We start from the raw sequence: 17,651 nt of genomic DNA, 5'->3' as shown, positions 1-17,651 counted from the left end.
CTTTCCCTTCATTGTTAGATATTCATTCAAATTTCGTTCTGTCAGTATTATGATTTCTCATTAATTTCTCCTTCTTCCTTTAATTTTGAAATACACGTACTTTTAGCTCCTACAGCTAATACATTATCTTCTACCATAGGCAAATAGCAATTTTGCATTAATTTACCTTTCTTCAGAGTATCTCCTTTTATTTTTTTTAATTTAGCATTGAAACATTGACACATTTTTGGCTACCTAACCTAACCACTGTATGTAACAGGATGTCTTCCATCCCCGGCAAATACCGATATTTAGAATATTCTTGTTTACCTTCTTGAATTTACTATTAAAATACGTACATGTATTTTTGAATACCTAATCCACACCTCTGCATCTAATGCAATATCTCACATCGTTGTCCCACATGCAACGTTCCGTAATATTCCCAAAGTGTCCTCGCTTCTGCGATTCCTCAACACTGGAAAAGCTTTCGATCTTCCCCGCTATTACCTGAATATCTCGATTCACTGTCACGGTCGTGCAACTCTGCCCGCGGGTGGTCCTGTATATCGGAATGTTTGCCCACGTCATTGTTGCGTCGCTGACACTCGATGCGTTCCTCTCCCCGTTTAAAAACCGTTTAACCCCTAATAGACGTCGATGCTTCCTCGTCCAGCGTCTCTCTTCGCGCCGGGGGTCAGGCTTCAGGTGGCCGTCGACGGGTATCCTCTGTCTCCACGGGACGCAAAGCACCCAGGGTGCGTTGACTCGCTGATATATGGATCGATCGCATAGATCGCGAACGACGAGCGTCGGGACGCTGGCTGGGTCTTCAATGGAGGAGACTGCTGAAGGAACAGAGGATGGTGCGAAGAAAGAGGAAGATCGGTTGGTTGTCGAGGGCCACGCGAATATTCGAAGCTTCTGCTACTGGATATTTGATGGTAATGTTTAAACTATTAGACAAACGTGGTTATCTTGAAATGCGAATTTTATTTTGAATTTTGGTCTTCTTTTTTCATTGGCAACACTTTACAATGGCGCAAAATTCAAATCTTGCGTGAATTTTGGGACACCCATTATATGCATAGAGAATTTTGTTATTGTGATCTGCTTTTGAACATTTTGTGGTGATAGGTGAACGATTGAACAGGTGTGTTTATCTCCAAATGCGAATTTTAGTTTCTCCTTTCGTATATAATAAAATTCGTAGGATTTTTGTTGAGTTATTAGATATTTAAATTCTAGTCTCAACATTTTTTTGAGTTTTTTAAATAATATCTAGTAGGAAGAAACAGGACTCTAAGATAGCTACGCCTATTGCCTGGACAAGAAGTGAATGGATGTCGAGGTCCATTCATGAGAGTATCTGACTCTTGAATCCAGTCGTGAGAATAGTTTCTGAAACTTCTCGAGACCATCTTTGTTTCTTGCAAAACACATATACTTTCGTCATTTAAAAATAAAAAATACAAGACTACTATATGGATCAAAGAATTTAAATTAAATTTTCATTACTTTGCAAAGTTTCCTTAATATAATAGAACATCGTCGAAAATTAGTGATTTAATGAGCCTCTCGGAACCCCTTACCTTCGAAATAAGTGAATATTAAAATATCTACGCCTACAAAGGGGCACATCCTACCTGTCGTTAAGTCAATCCTACAGAATATACCTGATACAAAACAATTTGTCCAGAACAACCGAATATTTCCCTTTCTGTTCAAACTAACCTCCAATTTGTCATATTTTCAATTAGACGATCTTATAATTATAGCCCTGCAATTCAATTATTTTATTCGATATTTCTAAAAGCGATCAAAGTGAATAAAAATTGTTTCAGTTACTATTTATTTATATTTCACGTGACATTTTATTTTAATCTATCGGTGGTAAGTTACAATTTTCTGTATCAATTACTGTTTATAGATGGCAGGAAACATTTACTTCTTCTTCTTCTTCCCCTTCTTATGCACACGATCCTCAGTTTTCCTCACTTTCTTCATCATCGAGGTTGTCGAACTTAGCATCGAAGATTTCTCCGGTCTAAACAACTGAATCTGTTCCATGTACTCCATTCTCTTCTTCATCGACCACGGTTGTGGTGTCTTAAACTCGAGATCAATATTAAACTTCTTATCACCACGAGAATCCTTCTTCTTCATCCTGAAGAGGAATATATTCGGATTCTCGTCTTTCTCGATCCTTTTCACCTCGTCGTGTGTTCCATACTGAGAAGAATCATCCTGCGCACTCATTTCCGGACTAGACTGCTTTGGTCGTGGATACAGAGTGACAGTCCTGCTTCCTGGAGCTGGATTCTGACCAATTTCTTGCGAATCCTCTGGTTCAGACTGAGAATCCTCGACACAGTCGCACGGAGGATCGTATTCCGGCTTCACCGGTTCCTTCTGAGTCCTGATCACCAGTTTATTATTATTGAAGGTAACCTCCAGCTCCTTATAAGGCAATCCTTTGTCAACGATCTCTGAACGAAGTTCGTGAGGCCTCACGAAGTCCTTCGAGTCTCCTGAAGGCATCGTAGGGCAACATGGCGAAGGTTCTTCGACTTTCGATGTGTAAGTAGCAGGTTCTGGACAGGGTTTGCGACAACAGGGGTTTCTAGAGCAATCTTGAGGACTTGGAGGCTTGACGATAACTCTTTTCCCGCAACTAATGGTTTTGCAACAGGGAGAACATGGTTCCTTCTTCCCTGATGGAGGACATCCACACTTGTAAGTTGCCAGCATCATGTTCCGTGACTTTTATTCGTACTTGTCGGGTGAAACAGGGAGATAAGAAGAAGAAGAAGAAGGAAGGGATATGGATAACATGGTGATCGGGTTTGGTGTCGAGTTTGGTGTCCTTAGAACGGAATCATGGTGGATGGGTTGATTGTACACTGTGAATGTGTCCAACTTTCGTCAGCATTCTGAACTCGTCTCGAAATAATCGATTTTAAATCCATTTCTATCAACTGAAACCTATCAACCTCTTTTTCTTTAAAAATACTTTCGGAGAAAAATTATATCTAAATTCTAAATTCCACCTGTCATGTCGTCAATCGTTTAAATTAACTAGTATTCAGTATCGCTTGAACCATCGTTTTTGTCTTTTAAAAATTTGCTAGAATTTGTCCAAGGATGTATTCCTGTCCCGCAATGCCACCTGCACCATGTCCTCCGGAGTGTCCACCCTCGAAACCGTCGTACGACCTCAGCTCGAGGTACTATCGAGAAATCGGCACGACCATGATCGGAAATCAGCTGATAATTCGCATGGAGAGGGAAAAGGGGAAGTTGAAAAAGTCCAAGGAATGGGATCCTCCGTGTGATTGCGATGTAGTGGAGATACAGAGGCCCACGAGTAAGCAAGGACCGAAGATTTTGAGCGGAGCAGATAATAATAGGATCTTGTTTCGTGTCGAATCGAAATCTGCGATACCGAAGGATGACGACGATGCCATGACACAAGCTATTGCTTACGAAGTAAGAGGATATCATTGAATAGGTGATAAACACGAAATTAAATAAATTTGAGGGTAAATGTTCAACCATTGCGGATGTTAAAGTGTTATAATAATTCTTCTCAAAGAAGTTAGAGTAGGATAAGTTAGGATAGATTAGGTTAGAATAGTGCCCAACACAGTGATAATGTAACATTTAAACCTTCAAGAATGATTAAACTGCTATGATCTTTGGGAAAACAAAATTAGTAATTAGAAAATAGGTGGAACTTGAGTATCATCTAATATACTTATTTTCTGAGATTTATCTTTCGCAAACATTTTTGTCGCATAGGTCGGTCAATGCAGAGGTGGTCCATACACGAATAACCAATGCAGAACATTCACGATTTACCCTATTCTCGACGGACCTGGGACCCAGGAAGTGCACACGGATCGCGTGACCGATGGGAAGGACAATGTCTTCATGTTAAGGGTGAAAAAGAAGTCTGATTCAGTTGATCAACCGAGAAGAAACGTGGAGCTGGAGCTGAGAACGCCGAAGCTTCAGCCGTCGCTTTCGGAGCCACCGGAAGTGCAGCACCGGACGCCAGAAAAGATCTTAATTAGGAAAGAAAAAGAATGTCAGCCGGAGGAAGCGCCGAGAAAAGAACCAAACAACGTGAAACAAAGGAAGAAGAAGTGAACCACATCATCTTGCGTCTGTATGAACTCTTTTTACTCTTCGAATACTCAAAATTCCAAGTATATTATAAGAACAGGATGCTTCGTCTGCTTCAGTTACTCAGGTACACCTAAATAAATATACTTCGACAAGGAAACACGATGAATTTATTTACCATAAATAATAATAAATAATGATATCTGTAACACTTATTGCTAGTAGGCTAAAAAGATGAAGAACATCGCAAAATATTAACATAACTGGAAAGGTTTCAGAAAATCGCCAGAAGAGCTCTATCAGTATCAGCTCGTCGACACTTGACGAATCACCACTGCGACGAATTCGCAGGTACACCATCATTACGATGGTCAACCAAGCGATATTGAACAGCTCCTGAATGAACTTCCAGATAGAGCTTCCGAATGAAATTTGCAAAAGCACGAGGACAGGCCTGCGATGCGTAAAAGTGCACGAGTCAGTGCTCGTTCCTCATTCATCCACGGCAGGAGTATCCATGGAAAATTGCTTCGTTACGGCCAGATGAGTCGTCCTCGGTGCTTCCCTTTCTCCAAGAGAGCCATGGTTCTTCAATGAGGAACCTCGCGACGATTGATGACGCGACGCCTCTCCTGAGACTGCATTGTACTCGTTTCTACTACCCTCCTAATTGCTTCTAACTCCTTCTCTCCTGTAATTCTCACCTCGTGATGGTTCTTGCGAGTGACAGCGGATATTCTACGTGGTCTGCCATTGAGGAAACCTCGGAATGAGCATGAAATCCAAGCTTTACGATTCTCGTCACTGCTCTTTCAATTATGAGGAACTTTGCTCGGTCTCTGGGTCCTTTTGCTGATATCGAGCCTTTCGTTGAAATAGCTTTGGTATCCTAGGATATTTATATAGATGACAAATTAGGTCAGCTTTAAAATCTTTGGATTTTTATCGAGGAATCAAGTTTTTAGTTAAGTTAGGTTTGTAATCTTTGGGTCTCTATAGTGACATGTCTTCTTATCAATGGTCAGAAGTTCCTATGAAACTTTAAAATAAAGTTAATCATTTATATCAGTTTAGTATCTATCATGAGCCATCACGAAGTATCTAACATTTAGGTCTTTCTTCAAATAGTTAGAAATTTTTTGACTTTTACTCCAGGAATATTTTTATAAACCCGGTGAAGAAAGAAAAGTTTTGTATGAAAACTGACAATGAGTAACACCTTGGATTATGAAAAAAGTTAAACAAAACTTAGGAAGAATGAATAAATAAGAGCGTGGAGGGCTCATAATCGCGATCATTGTGGGTGTTCATAAAGGTGTCGTTCCATCTGTGTGGTCGACTGGTTTAACAATACCTGTGGCCAATAAATTAGGCGAGCCTCGAGGTGGACGTGCTCCCGATGTACGAAAAATAGCGTGACACGTATGATCATGGTGGTAGGAGGAAAAGCGAACATCTCTTCCAGCGGGAATCGGTCGTAAAGAAAAGTCTGCGGTCGTGGATGAATGGGAGGACAAGTGACCAAGATATTATACGTGGAACGAATCTCTTCAGGAGACAGAAAAGGATCTCCTCGAGGGAGAATAGTTTAGGATGGAAGAATAATTCTGAAACACTTTTCAGAAACCGCATGACGGAATTTTCGCACGGTTTCATGTAAGTTTAAGAACTTTCTTTTGTCACCTACACTGATTATCGCAGAATCTTTATCTCGTTTTCTTTTTAATTTTTAATTTAATTTAATTTTAAATTTTGTTTAAATTTTATCTTAATTTAATATAATTTTAATCTGCAACAGTTGACATCTTGTATTTTCTTTCTTAACTCTCTGTTATTCCTTCATCTTATTTAAAACTACATCGCAATGTAATATTTAAAAAATGCAAAATTATTGACAAATTATTGGCAAATTATTTTTGGCTTGGACCAGATTCGTAATTACTGGAACAACTATAAGAAGTCCCCTCCTTGCTTCCTTGATGCTTCAATTTTAAATCTGGCCGCATCCCGAAGGCTACCCGGGACTAGTGAAAAGGTTGACAGCAGATTGTCCAGTTATGCCCTTAATCGTCCTTTGAAACCAACACCGATACTCCCATACTCCCATTTTTCATCCAATAGACTTCTCCTCCCACAAAATCCTTGATACCATGATGTTACGCTGAAATATCGTCTTCATTCGCTGTTCCTCATTGTCTGCGGGCCTCCGTATTTTTTTCTTAATTCCCTGACACCAGAAACGGGGCTCCGGTGGGCGGGTGGCTATTCCCTGTGCCAGGAAAAAAGAGTGAATGGCATCGAAGTCGAGATCCATTCAGACGAGCACCTGACTCCAGACTTCGTCGATCGTGAGAATCGGTTCGGAGATTTTTAGGGATCGACTCGAGGTTGGAAAAAACCGTAGGAGCGAGAAGAATCTTTGACTTCTTTCAGCCTCTTTGCCCGAGTGGAAAAGTGGTCGCAGACGATCGAGAGAGTAATTTAGTAGGGAAGGAAGTCGTCCAGGGTGGTCAAAGCTTTCGTACCTCTCATGAAAGAATGTCGATGCAATTCGCTGACAGATCAACGCGATTTTGCCTCTACGAGGACGTCGAGTTCTCGGAAATGTGTCAAGAAGAAATATTGTATTTTAAGCAGAAGCTTCTTCCATGTCGAGGAGAAAAATTTGGAAAACAATTCGCAGATTTTTATTTCGATTCCCAAGTTTTTATTCTACGAAGATTAAAATACGAACGAGAACAAATTTTGGAGAATAGTTGACAGTAAGTAGCTCTTGTCATTATCGATTAATCGATCTTCGTAGTTTTAATTTATAGAAGACACTCCGTTTCACGTTAAACATTGCCAAGAACGTAGAAGTTATTTCACGGTAATTCGAAGCCCCGTTGTTCCAACGAAATTACAAATTTCATGGCGCGATTCTTCTCGAAAAATCACAAGCTACAGCTGTTCTTTGCGTTCCACTGTCAGCGTGATATTCCGTTTCGAGGTGAAGACACAATGGGGTAGTACAAACAAACCTGACGGATTACAGGTAATTATGTGCAAACCGTAGAAGGACCAGACGTCGAGGAGTCAACCGTTAGCCAGTTTTCGGCGAAAAGCTATTCACTAGGAAAATGGATCAATGGCCGTGTACTAAAGTGCCCACGCCCAGAAAAGGGCGCGATCGGCACCTGTCACGTCGTTCTCTAGCCAACTAAGATCCCACGAGACCTACCTGCCTCCAAGCAAATTGCCTAAATGCCGTTCCAGGCCTTCCAACATTTTTCGAATAAATGTTTATTACGAGCGCGGAAATGGAAAAGATATTATTCAATAAAGAATTATTTTTTAAGAGAATTATTCGTATAATATAGTGGAGATCAGATATTTGATTAGTAGTCATACGTGTAAGAGGAGCTAATAATTAATTTTGATGAAATTTATGGAGGGTATATTTTCGAAAAAATGTTTGACCCGTATATTTTTTGATAGACCATCGTCCATATACAAGGGGTGAAAATAGCCCTCATTGTGGGGAACACAATTTTCCTAATATCTTGATTGCACCGTTTAACACGAATTTTAATCCGTAATATCCATCGGGTAATTCTTGCAGAGATTATTTTCACAAATAATAATTCGTAATCGAAATTGCTCCGTTACCCTCAGTTGCCGATATATATTTCACCGTCTTGTGAATATTGAACATCATTTGAATATTGTTACTGGATGGTTTCTTCTCAGACGGACCTACAGAATACGCTACTGTCTACCAAATTCGCGTCAAATAATGAACTTTGTATAAAAATAAAAGAACATACGTGGAAGGTACGCTCGAAGGCTTATTTTTAAACTTTGACGACCAATTTTAATCATTCAGAAGCAAATCTAAATAATTAGAGATCTAAATTAAAAATCTAAATAATTATAGATACCTCGTCATCCTTCACCCGCCTCTAAGAAAATTAGACAATTATTAAATAAGATTATTATTAATTGAAAATTAGACAAAGGAAAAGCAGGAGAATAAAGAAGAAGATCAGACGAAGAGTTCATAATCGCTATTGTGGGAGTTCATAAAGGTGTCGTTCCATCTGTGTGGTCCACTAGTCTAACAAAGCTTCTGGTCAATAAATTAAACGAACCACAAGCAGGACGTGCTTTCGATGTACGAAAAATAGCGTGACATGTACCATCTTGCCCGTAGGTGGAAAAGCATGACGTTTTTTCCGAAAAGAAGTTTGCCGTCGTCGATGAATAGGTCGACAAGTGACCAAGATATACGTGGGACGAATCTCTCCCAGGAACAGAAAAGGATCCTCAAGAGGAAGAAAACGTGTCCAGTGTCAAAGAGTGGTAATATTTCAGGAATTGGGCTGTTATAGCCGAGAATTTTCGCACGGACAATCGTGCAAAAGAAAATGACAGTGACTCCAGTATTACCAAAGAAGAAATTCTGCTTCGGATCTTTATTTCATGATCGAAGTAACAAGAATGTTGTCCATCCTTTGAAAGGCTGTTTTCAAGTTCGTCATTGAATATAAAAGACAGTGCTATGACATAACTAGATTTTTTTCACAAATTATGGATACACGACTATGAATAATCAAGGCTCTCGTGGCATTTTATGTGTGGAATTAATTAGCAGTAAATGGTGAACGTGTTGACATATTTTAACACAATCTATTAACATAAGCACACTAGAGAAAACTTTCTACTTACTTCAAAATTCACTGATAGAGTCATCAATTGATTCTACTTTAAACTGTCGTGGGGCCTGCTACTTTTTTATTTACCTATACAGTTACACTTTTAAAGCTGTATTTTATCTGTTTATCTAACGAATACTTATTCGACGAGATTATTACCTTCTACACTTCAACTTAAAATAAAAAGGCGATTACAATCAAGATAAGCCAAGCAAGTATTAATTCTGTTTTAATCTTTCTTACCATGCCTCGATTTACATTTTGTTTATCAATTTTTAAATGAAAACAATTTAAAACACAAATAGAATAATAATTGAATTAATCACCTAAATCTTTTTAATAAGATATTATATCAACTTCATACGATACTTATTTTGTAACAATCCTGAAAATTCTAATTTCCCTCAGGTAGAGTCAATATCATCCACATTTTCCTAATTTCCATACCCACTGACATTAATGATAATCATATCAGTAATAAAATATAAACCTCATAAGCAACTTATTTTACATTTCCAAAACACTCCAATTTTTCTCAAATAAATTCTCGCATTCCCCTACTTCCACGTTCTTCCACGTACTCCCCTAATTTCCATACCCACTGACAATCCTCCGGCATAAACGAGCCATCAACCACCTACCCTCCAATCCCTAGTATTCCCATCTACCTACCTGAATCCGCAATTGAACTCTCCTCTCTCGAATTCAGACTAAGATTCGCACGAACCCCGTCTGTCCCCCGTTTCTCTCAGTACTCTCCACACCGATGCTAATCGTCGATACGTTCGAGAATAAATAAATAACGCGTCCAGCGCATAATAGGTAAATAAATCCACGCATGACAGGTAGCCGAGAATTTAGCGATCTCGCCGAGGGTGGTCTTGGCCTGTTTCGCCTGGAACCGCAACGAAAAGTCACCGACACGTCTACGAATCGTAATATCATCGTTATATCTCGTCGCACAGATGCGTCACGGCGGGGAAACAGAGGTCCCGTTTTTATATTGCGGTTACCGCGGCCATTGTGCTTGGTTTCGAAAGAGATGGCTGGAGGACCCCCACAGAGGAGAGTTCCGCGCCTCTGCGGGGTTGGATCACTCGTTTGCTACCCCTGTCGACAGCTAACGTAATCTGTACATGCTTCCTGCGTAGATTTCTCACTTCGCTTCCCCTCTTCCGGGTCCATTACCTGCGAGATATGGATCCTGAACGAGGATCTGGGACAAATTGAGCTGCTTCTTCCGGGACGAGTTTCGCTGGGATCATCGGACAGACGGGTATGATGGTTATGGGACGAATCTGGTGAGGTTGTTAAGGGCAAAATTGGAGAGCTTTTAGGTGGAAGTTAGGCTATTTTGGAAGAAGTTTTCATTCATCTTTTCTTAGGTGAACTTTGGGTATCAGATGTGAGAAATTAGTGACACGAGACTGTTCAAATGTTGATGCACGTTTTATTAGGATGGAATTAAAATCTTCCATGATACAGTGGAGAAGAAGTTGAGGTTCCACCTGTTAGATGAATTTTTGATACAAGGCATAACGCAGAAACCAGGTTAAGTGCAGATAGAATCTTTAATTAGACTGTTAATAGACTGGTACCTGGGGTAGGTCAATTTTTATCATCTTTTCTATTTTTCAATTGTAAAATTGTTCTTGATAGAAGCAGCGTTTTAATAAATGTATCAAATTCTGTAATCAGAAGTCTACGAATATTCTCAATCATTATATGTAACCCGAATCGAAGGTAGATTAAAGTCTTTTCCATAATACCACCTCGAATTGACCGCTTGTCACCTATCTTCCAAACGAGCATAATCGTACTGTCATACTTTCTCGATTGACAGACGTCTCCAAATTCACGATACTCCACAACCATCGTCATCCCCGTTACTGCGAATTCCCGAACTCGAGTCAAGGTCCCTAACATGCTGGAACCACTGATCGTATTGACGGTGCTGAACTGTTTCTTCATGTTCAGCTCCACCGTGACAACCTGCGCGTTATGGTAATCGAAATATCGGAACTCGTTAACCTTTTTTAATGCTTCTACACGCGACAGGTGGCAATATCGAACACATCGTTGCTGTTTCAAGAAGGACACCATGCAGCAGAGCACCAGACACAATTTGTCCAAGTCGAGGAACAATAATCCATCGAAGAAGCCTGTGCACTCGAAACAGGATAACCTCGGGAACCCTGTCAGTCGCAGTAAATCGAATTCGACGGTGAACCGAGAGAACAGAAATAAAAAGAACCCACGACAGAAGTCCAGGTCCACTATGAAGAATCAGTTACAGAACAAGGCACCTAGCGACGAAGGATTGTCCCTGACGTAAAGAATTTTTCTCATATCTCTATCAGAAATTTGATCCAAAAATCTGTCAAAAACCTTGTCAGTATTCTCTTCGAAATTTTGTTGGAAATCTTTCTAAAGCTCGGTCAGAACTCGGCACGGTGATTTTCAAAGATTAGAATAAGGAGTAAGATTGAGAAAAGATTCAAAGAATTCCGAGATAATAGTTCGAAAATTTTATTACATTTGTTTGTATTAAATTTATATATACGTCACGTGATACGTCTGTATTTGTTTCTGTGTTTACCCGTAAATAAAGGCCTTTTTGATAGCGAGTAATCATCGTTTCAGGGAGATAATAGGCAACGAGGAACTCGAGGACAAGATGAGGATGTCGGAGGCGTCTCAAACTACGAATGACACAAAATCAGCAGTGGTAATGGAGTACTCGACCGTACAGAAAATTGTCCAGATCCTGGACGACACGGACCTGGTTGCCACGAAGATGGTCATGAAAGACCTAAACAATAAGCAGAACCTCGAGGAGAAGAAAGAACCGATGATTGAATTGCAATTCGAGCCTCAAATTATATCCGAATTCGTGTCGATATCCGAAGAGTAGAATAATTGAATTTTGGAAATAAATTTAAGCACATTTCTAATACATATGTCGTTAGTTCACATTTTATTATAAGTATGGGAATGTACGCTATATTTTAGGATTTTTAAACATTTTCTATATATCGTGATTTTATATATTTGGAAGAATCTGTTTGATCTTGTAATCGTTGAGTCTTTCGAGTCCTGGATGACACAAAAATTATTTTTCCTGCTCTTTTAAGAATTGAAATTTTCCGACGACTCTTCTCTTATTGCAACTCGACGTTTGCAATTCTTTTGAGCGTTTGGTTCACGATATCTGTGTCGTATGAGAGCCTCAGTAGAGCTCATACAGCACTGAACAATTCGCGAAATCTTCGCTTTGTTTCTCGATTTCTTCCAACTGCAGCACTCGCTGGAATCCACCTCCTTGATTACAATTAAATTTGGAAAACTGCAACACGATTAATCAGTGTTTGTTCAAGGTTGAATAGCCACGATAACCTGGTATCTTTACCATTTCGAGAGCAAAATGCACCAAATGCAAGCTATGCAAGCGCTATTGCATATGGTGAGACATTCGAACATTTCGTCATTCACTTCACTCGCTATTCTTCGTCCTGATAATTACATTTTCGTCGAATCATTAAAATTTAGAGGTTCCAAGATTTCTAGTTTCCTGTGCCGTCGAAGAAATACTGCAAACTTCCGGCGACGAAGATATCGTTTGTATCTCGAAATCGTCGATCTAAATAATTTCCTTCTTGATAAATGTAACAATAACTTTCCATAAACATCGAGAATAATTGTTTCGTACAATGTAAAGTAGCTTTGAAAGAAATTCTTAAAAAATTTAGTGATCAATTTCGGTAAATATCCGAAGTGATTGTTCCCTTAGGATTAATACGATATCAAAATTTGGTTGATTTTGAATTTTAATAAAATGGGAAAATATGTTAATTTTGGAGGAGTTTAATGAATGGTTGAGAAATTTTAACGTGATTTTGCAAGATTACAAATTTTCTTGCACCAAAGGTTTAAGCGTAGCACGAAAACTGCTTGTGCAATGGAACGAGTAGTCCTAGATTATAAATTTTTTGTGCAATATAGTTGATAGAAGGGAAAAAAGAGAAAATCCAACGGGTCTAATCGCATTTCTACGTGAAACATGCTGTTCCATCCCGCTTTTTGTCCACGATGGTGGGGAACACGTGTACCACTCGACTAGCCTGAAGGAATCGCTCTGCTTCGCACGGACATTGCAGTTTCACGTCAGCTTTCACAGGTTACACACATAATTTGGTGATAATCATAGCTGATTTCGTGAAATTACACCTGTGAGCTGTTCTTTTCAAGATTTAGTGCCTATCATTTGGGAAACTTCCTACTCCATTTGAAGACTTTGGTAAGTGAAAGAAACAAACAGAAATTATTTTATATACTTCTTTTTGGATTTTATTACCTCATTATCTTTACAGCACACATTTATTTCTTAATTTCAATAACATGAGAAAATAGCAAAGATATTTTACCGAATAATTTAAATATAAAGATTAATTATATTTTGTATTAGAAATTTGTTTTTATTTTGAGTACAGAATAGTAAAGACAACTTTAGGCACCGTGTTAATGGCGTTAATTAAAACCAATTAAAAATGGAATCGACGACAATCGATGTTAATACCAGAAAAATTGCATTTATGTAATAGAACATATAGTGGAAGAGTGAAATATAATAACTAATTTATCAAGTAATATTTAACGAAGTCAATTTGCAGAAAGTGTATGTTTAACAACCAGAAACGAGAGAAGAACGATACCAAATAAACATGGACACGTATTTCATAATTTTCTATGATCTTAAAAAATCAGGCTAAGAGATTCCAAGAATTGCAAATTCAATTAGTTCCGATATCGAAAGTATATGACCAGCCAATCGTTAATATAATCACTAACCTAGCTTCTACACCTGTTAAATAATAATATAATCGAATCTCCTTTTGAGAAGGAAGGAACTCTTCTTCCTATCACATTTCGACTATCCCAGTAAAAATCAATTGGCCTCAAAGACTTCATGTACACCCGAATCCGAACATCTGCTATCTACCTACGAATGATATCGACCTTGTAACATTTCTTTAACATTTAAAACAGAATTATCGCATAGATCTAGTGGAACTAGAAATTCTTGTTTAAAATGAATTCAAAGATTACAGATACTCCTACTGAAACCTTTCCCAAAAGACCGGTCAACGACAGAATTAAAAAAAGAAGATGAAAGAATGAATAGAATTAACGTCTTTAAGAAATCGTATGGATCAGAAATTGCAAGAAATTCGAACGCTCGAATTCGTCGATCAAAGATACACCCACGATACGCAGTCCCACTCTTCATTGTTTACATCGATGTTGCTTTCTCCTCCTGATTTACGCTTTTTCCGATATTCACGCCAGTCTAATCAATTTTCCTCACGTTCGAGCGATCTTCGACGATACGAGGCTCGATTTCGTGGTGCCGAAACGAGCTTTCTCCGCGATCGACTTACGAAAATACGGCTGCACCCGGGATTCGGCGATGTTGCAACGCACGATCGACGTCTAATTCCGATCACGTCGAATCTCTTCTCTTCTTTTCCCAATATGCCAGCTGTTCCTTTGAGAACAGGTCGATAGTTTCACCTTCGTGGTTCGATAGTTTGCGTAAACGGCAAGCGACGCCAATAAATCGTCGTGTCTTCATGGTGGAACGTGCGTCCGGCGTTGCTTGTGAATCGCTATTCTTCGATCAAATGCTTCCTCGATTTCGATGTTCGGGCTATTATTAGAATAGTAAGAATAACTGTTTAGATGGAGATAAAGATAAGAAACTTAAAATATTCGAAATCTAAAAGATACCTCCTTGACTTCGGTAGTCGAGGTCTGCTATAAATTATCGGAATAACTGGAATCTTTCCGTATCTCTGTGGCATTTTATACTAAATTCTTCTCTATTGCGTTTTCCATAATTTATCCATGCTCCTTCCTCCTAGAATAAAAAAAAGTATATTTAATTTCGATGAGCAGAGTATTAAAAAATATGGAAATGCTGAGGCCAAACGCTGTCAAATTTAAAAATGACATTTCTTAATTAAAGAAAAATGATTTTAAATTGAAAAACTACAGGAATTTCGCGCTCTTGCACTTTTTACGTAGTTTAAGAACAATTCTTTTCGAAACGAGTCGTAGGTATTCATTTCTGGTCCTTGTGACATAATCATGCTAATTGACAGACCGTGTTCGGGGTCAGATCCATTAAAGAGGAAATCAGTGAGGACACGCTTAATTCCATCGTGGTTTATTCGTTTCTTTACGATTGAAAGCTTGTCAAATATTGGTGAATCTCTTTAAACACAATTTCGAGTGCAATATTTTCGTGGAAATTGTAGAATTCAAGGTTTCGGGGAAGCTGAATTAGAAGGTACAGTTTGTTCCCGTGAAATCGGAAGAAGCACGACGAGTTTCACGTTCGACTCGCAAATAAGTCTGTCAAAAGAGCATGGTGACTGTCAATATTGATTGTCCACACGACTTTCCGCGATAAACCATTTCCTCTGCGAGGAAACATTCCGTGAAATTAGCACGTAAGCGCGTTTCGTTACTAAGACTCGCGGTAACGAGTTTGAGGTTATACCAGAGGTTTCTGCTTGAAAAATTAATCTGTTGCAGTACAGTGCACGATGACGTTACTACCACCGACAGCAGAGCAGCAGAAACGGATAAATGAGGAGGTTCCGACGGATCCGGAAATGAGGAAGCGAGACGTGGCTGCCATTCGCGAATGGCTGTCGAAACAGCCTCATCTGCCTAATCATATGGGTCTGACTTTGTTTGTATATCATTGCTCGTGTTATAAATGAAATAACGAAGAAGTATATCAAAAAAGAAAGAGAGAAAACAATAGCAATAAAATAGTGACTTAAATACCTTTTATTTATTTATTTAATTTTTATGGAATTTTTGTATACTTCTACTTCAGAGATACTGTTAGAAAATTTAGTTCACTAGTGTTTAGGTTGAAACTCTCGTGAACAAATGTTTCTAATTAGTCGTAATTATTTAATTTCAGACGATACTAGACTCGAGAGATTCTTGTTTGGTTGTAAGAATAGCATAGAGCGATGCAAGTTGATTTTGGAACGATATTTCAGCGTTCGGACAGCCATTCCCGAGTTTTTCGCCGTTCGAGATCCACTTGTACGAGAGATCCAGGAATGCTGCGAAGCGATGTAACTATTCGATTGTCTAGCTTTCAACTAACTTCTATGAAATTTCACGTAACTTCTCCATTATCAGCCATTATTTCGTTCTACCATCACTGACGGACGAGGGCCACCGAGTGAGCGTTTTAAGATTGAAAAATACAGCGATAGAGAAATTTTCCATCCAAGCCATCTCCAGAAGGATTCTCATGGTCCTGGATACTCGCCTGATGGAAGAACGTTGTCTGTCGAACATTATGGTGATCGATCTAGAGGTATCGTAAGATCGATTCGATAAAATATCGTATTATATTTAATTCGAATTATTTAATTTAATTTGAATAATCAGGGATTCAGCGTAGTACACTTTACCAAGTGCAGTCCAACCCAGAGCATTGTCCGGAAATCGATGTTGGCAGTGCAGGATAGCATGCCATTGCGCCTGCAGAGAGTCCATTTTCTTCACGCTCCTGCATTCATAGAAAGTATCCTCAATATATTTTATCCACTGCTGAAAGATCGACTAGTTCAGAAGGTGAGTCATTGAAATAAATTAAAATAATTTCATCCAGTTTCATGAATTGCCATTTTACCTTACGCTCGCATTGTTCATAGTTCCGTATTCACACTGGTGGTGGTGAAGAATTGCATTCCTATATGGACAAGGATATTCTTCCAAATGAGTGGGGTGGTAAAGCAGGCACCTTAGACGAATTGAATGGTTCGCTAAAATATATAATTTTTTTCATAAACTGTATAAATTTATTTAGATTATTCATATTACACTAAATATTCAGATTCGTGGAAAAGAAAAATTGAGAAAAACAGAGACTGGTTCTTGAGAGAAGAGAAGCTTAGTAAGGCGAATGAGAGTGCCAGACTTCCGGAATCCAAATCGAGGCTGTTGGTGGAATTAGATGGAATGCAAGGATCTTTCAGACAATTAAATATCGATTAAGATTTTATACGAAATAATTAAGGTAGTTTTACACTTTTAATGTAATTTTAAACAGCAAACAAGATTACGTTTATACGCTAACACGAACGATTTAAAATTCGTTCGATCCTTAGACCTTGTGATAACGTTTCGCGAATTTTGCCACAGATAGGACTACTAAACGCTTCCGAACAGCAGAATGCGTTCCAGTGGGTACATTGATATTGGAATAGAAGCAAACATTGTTTAATTTGACGATTTTATCATTCTGCGGACATGCTAATTTGCTACTTTGTAATGAGTATATAGTATCAAAAATAAATAATTTTTTTACACGAATACCTCTTACTTAACTCTTCGACAATAACTAGAATATAGTCTGCTCTGACCTAATATAGCGAAAAACCGTAATCAACAATCAAAAATATAAGCGAAAAAAGGCAACGACATACTAGGTTTTGACGACAACTGGCACTTCTGCAACTATAATAAGCAAACGAGCAGCCAAAACTGGAAAAAATCTATCACACAAATTAGACAAAAGCATAGTTTATAGAGGTACATAGAAAAATTCTAATTAAAAGCCCCATTTCGAAAATACAAGAGCCGACGAGAAACGACATACGCGATAGTAACATCCATTCGGACTTACCGCACTATTTTTCAATAACGCGAGGTCGAAACAGGAAAAAAACCATTGATCTGTAACAGAAGAATACATTCTACCGAATTAGCAAATAAATTCTTATCAGCAGTCCATGTATCGAAGATATAACAGCCGAC

At 38.7% G+C, this 17,651-nt stretch overlaps 4 protein-coding genes across 4 annotated transcripts; 3 read left to right on the top strand and 1 right to left on the bottom strand.

The window, feature by feature from the left end:
• Window positions 1–1,923: 1,923 nt before the first annotated feature.
• Window positions 1,924–2,733, bottom strand: LOC108545589 (uncharacterized). Its single transcript, XM_017897287.1, has one exon. The coding sequence runs from the start codon at window positions 2,731–2,733 to the stop codon at window positions 1,924–1,926; it is 810 nt and encodes a 269-aa protein (XP_017752776.1).
• A 390-nt stretch (window positions 2,734–3,123) lies between these two features.
• On the top strand, window positions 3,124–4,131 carry LOC108545588 (uncharacterized). The gene is made up of 2 exons (XM_017897286.1): window positions 3,124–3,468; window positions 3,781–4,131. The coding sequence occupies exons 1-2, from the start codon at window positions 3,124–3,126 to the stop codon at window positions 4,129–4,131; spliced, it is 696 nt and encodes a 231-aa protein (XP_017752775.1).
• A 6,771-nt stretch (window positions 4,132–10,902) lies between these two features.
• Window positions 10,903–11,715, top strand: LOC108545587 (uncharacterized). The gene is made up of 2 exons (XM_017897285.1): window positions 10,903–11,132; window positions 11,445–11,715. The coding sequence occupies exons 1-2, from the start codon at window positions 10,903–10,905 to the stop codon at window positions 11,713–11,715; spliced, it is 501 nt and encodes a 166-aa protein (XP_017752774.1).
• A 1,255-nt stretch (window positions 11,716–12,970) lies between these two features.
• On the top strand, window positions 12,971–17,135 carry LOC108545627 (alpha-tocopherol transfer protein-like). Its single transcript, XM_017897335.1, has 8 exons — window positions 12,971–13,098; window positions 15,399–15,548; window positions 15,799–15,958; window positions 16,026–16,206; window positions 16,281–16,466; window positions 16,547–16,652; window positions 16,729–16,911; window positions 17,037–17,135. The coding sequence occupies exons 2-7, from the start codon at window positions 15,410–15,412 to the stop codon at window positions 16,887–16,889; spliced, it is 933 nt and encodes a 310-aa protein (XP_017752824.1). The 5' UTR covers window positions 12,971–13,098; window positions 15,399–15,409; the 3' UTR covers window positions 16,890–16,911; window positions 17,037–17,135.
• Window positions 17,136–17,651: the final 516 nt, after the last annotated feature.

Source organism: Eufriesea mexicana, unplaced genomic scaffold (genome assembly GCF_001483705.2).
Source record: "Eufriesea mexicana isolate 0111107269 unplaced genomic scaffold, ASM148370v2 scaffold415, whole genome shotgun sequence".
In the NCBI taxonomy this organism is placed as follows: Eukaryota; Metazoa; Arthropoda; class Insecta; order Hymenoptera; family Apidae; genus Eufriesea; species Eufriesea mexicana.
This window is presented reverse-complemented; position numbering and strand designations above follow the sequence as displayed.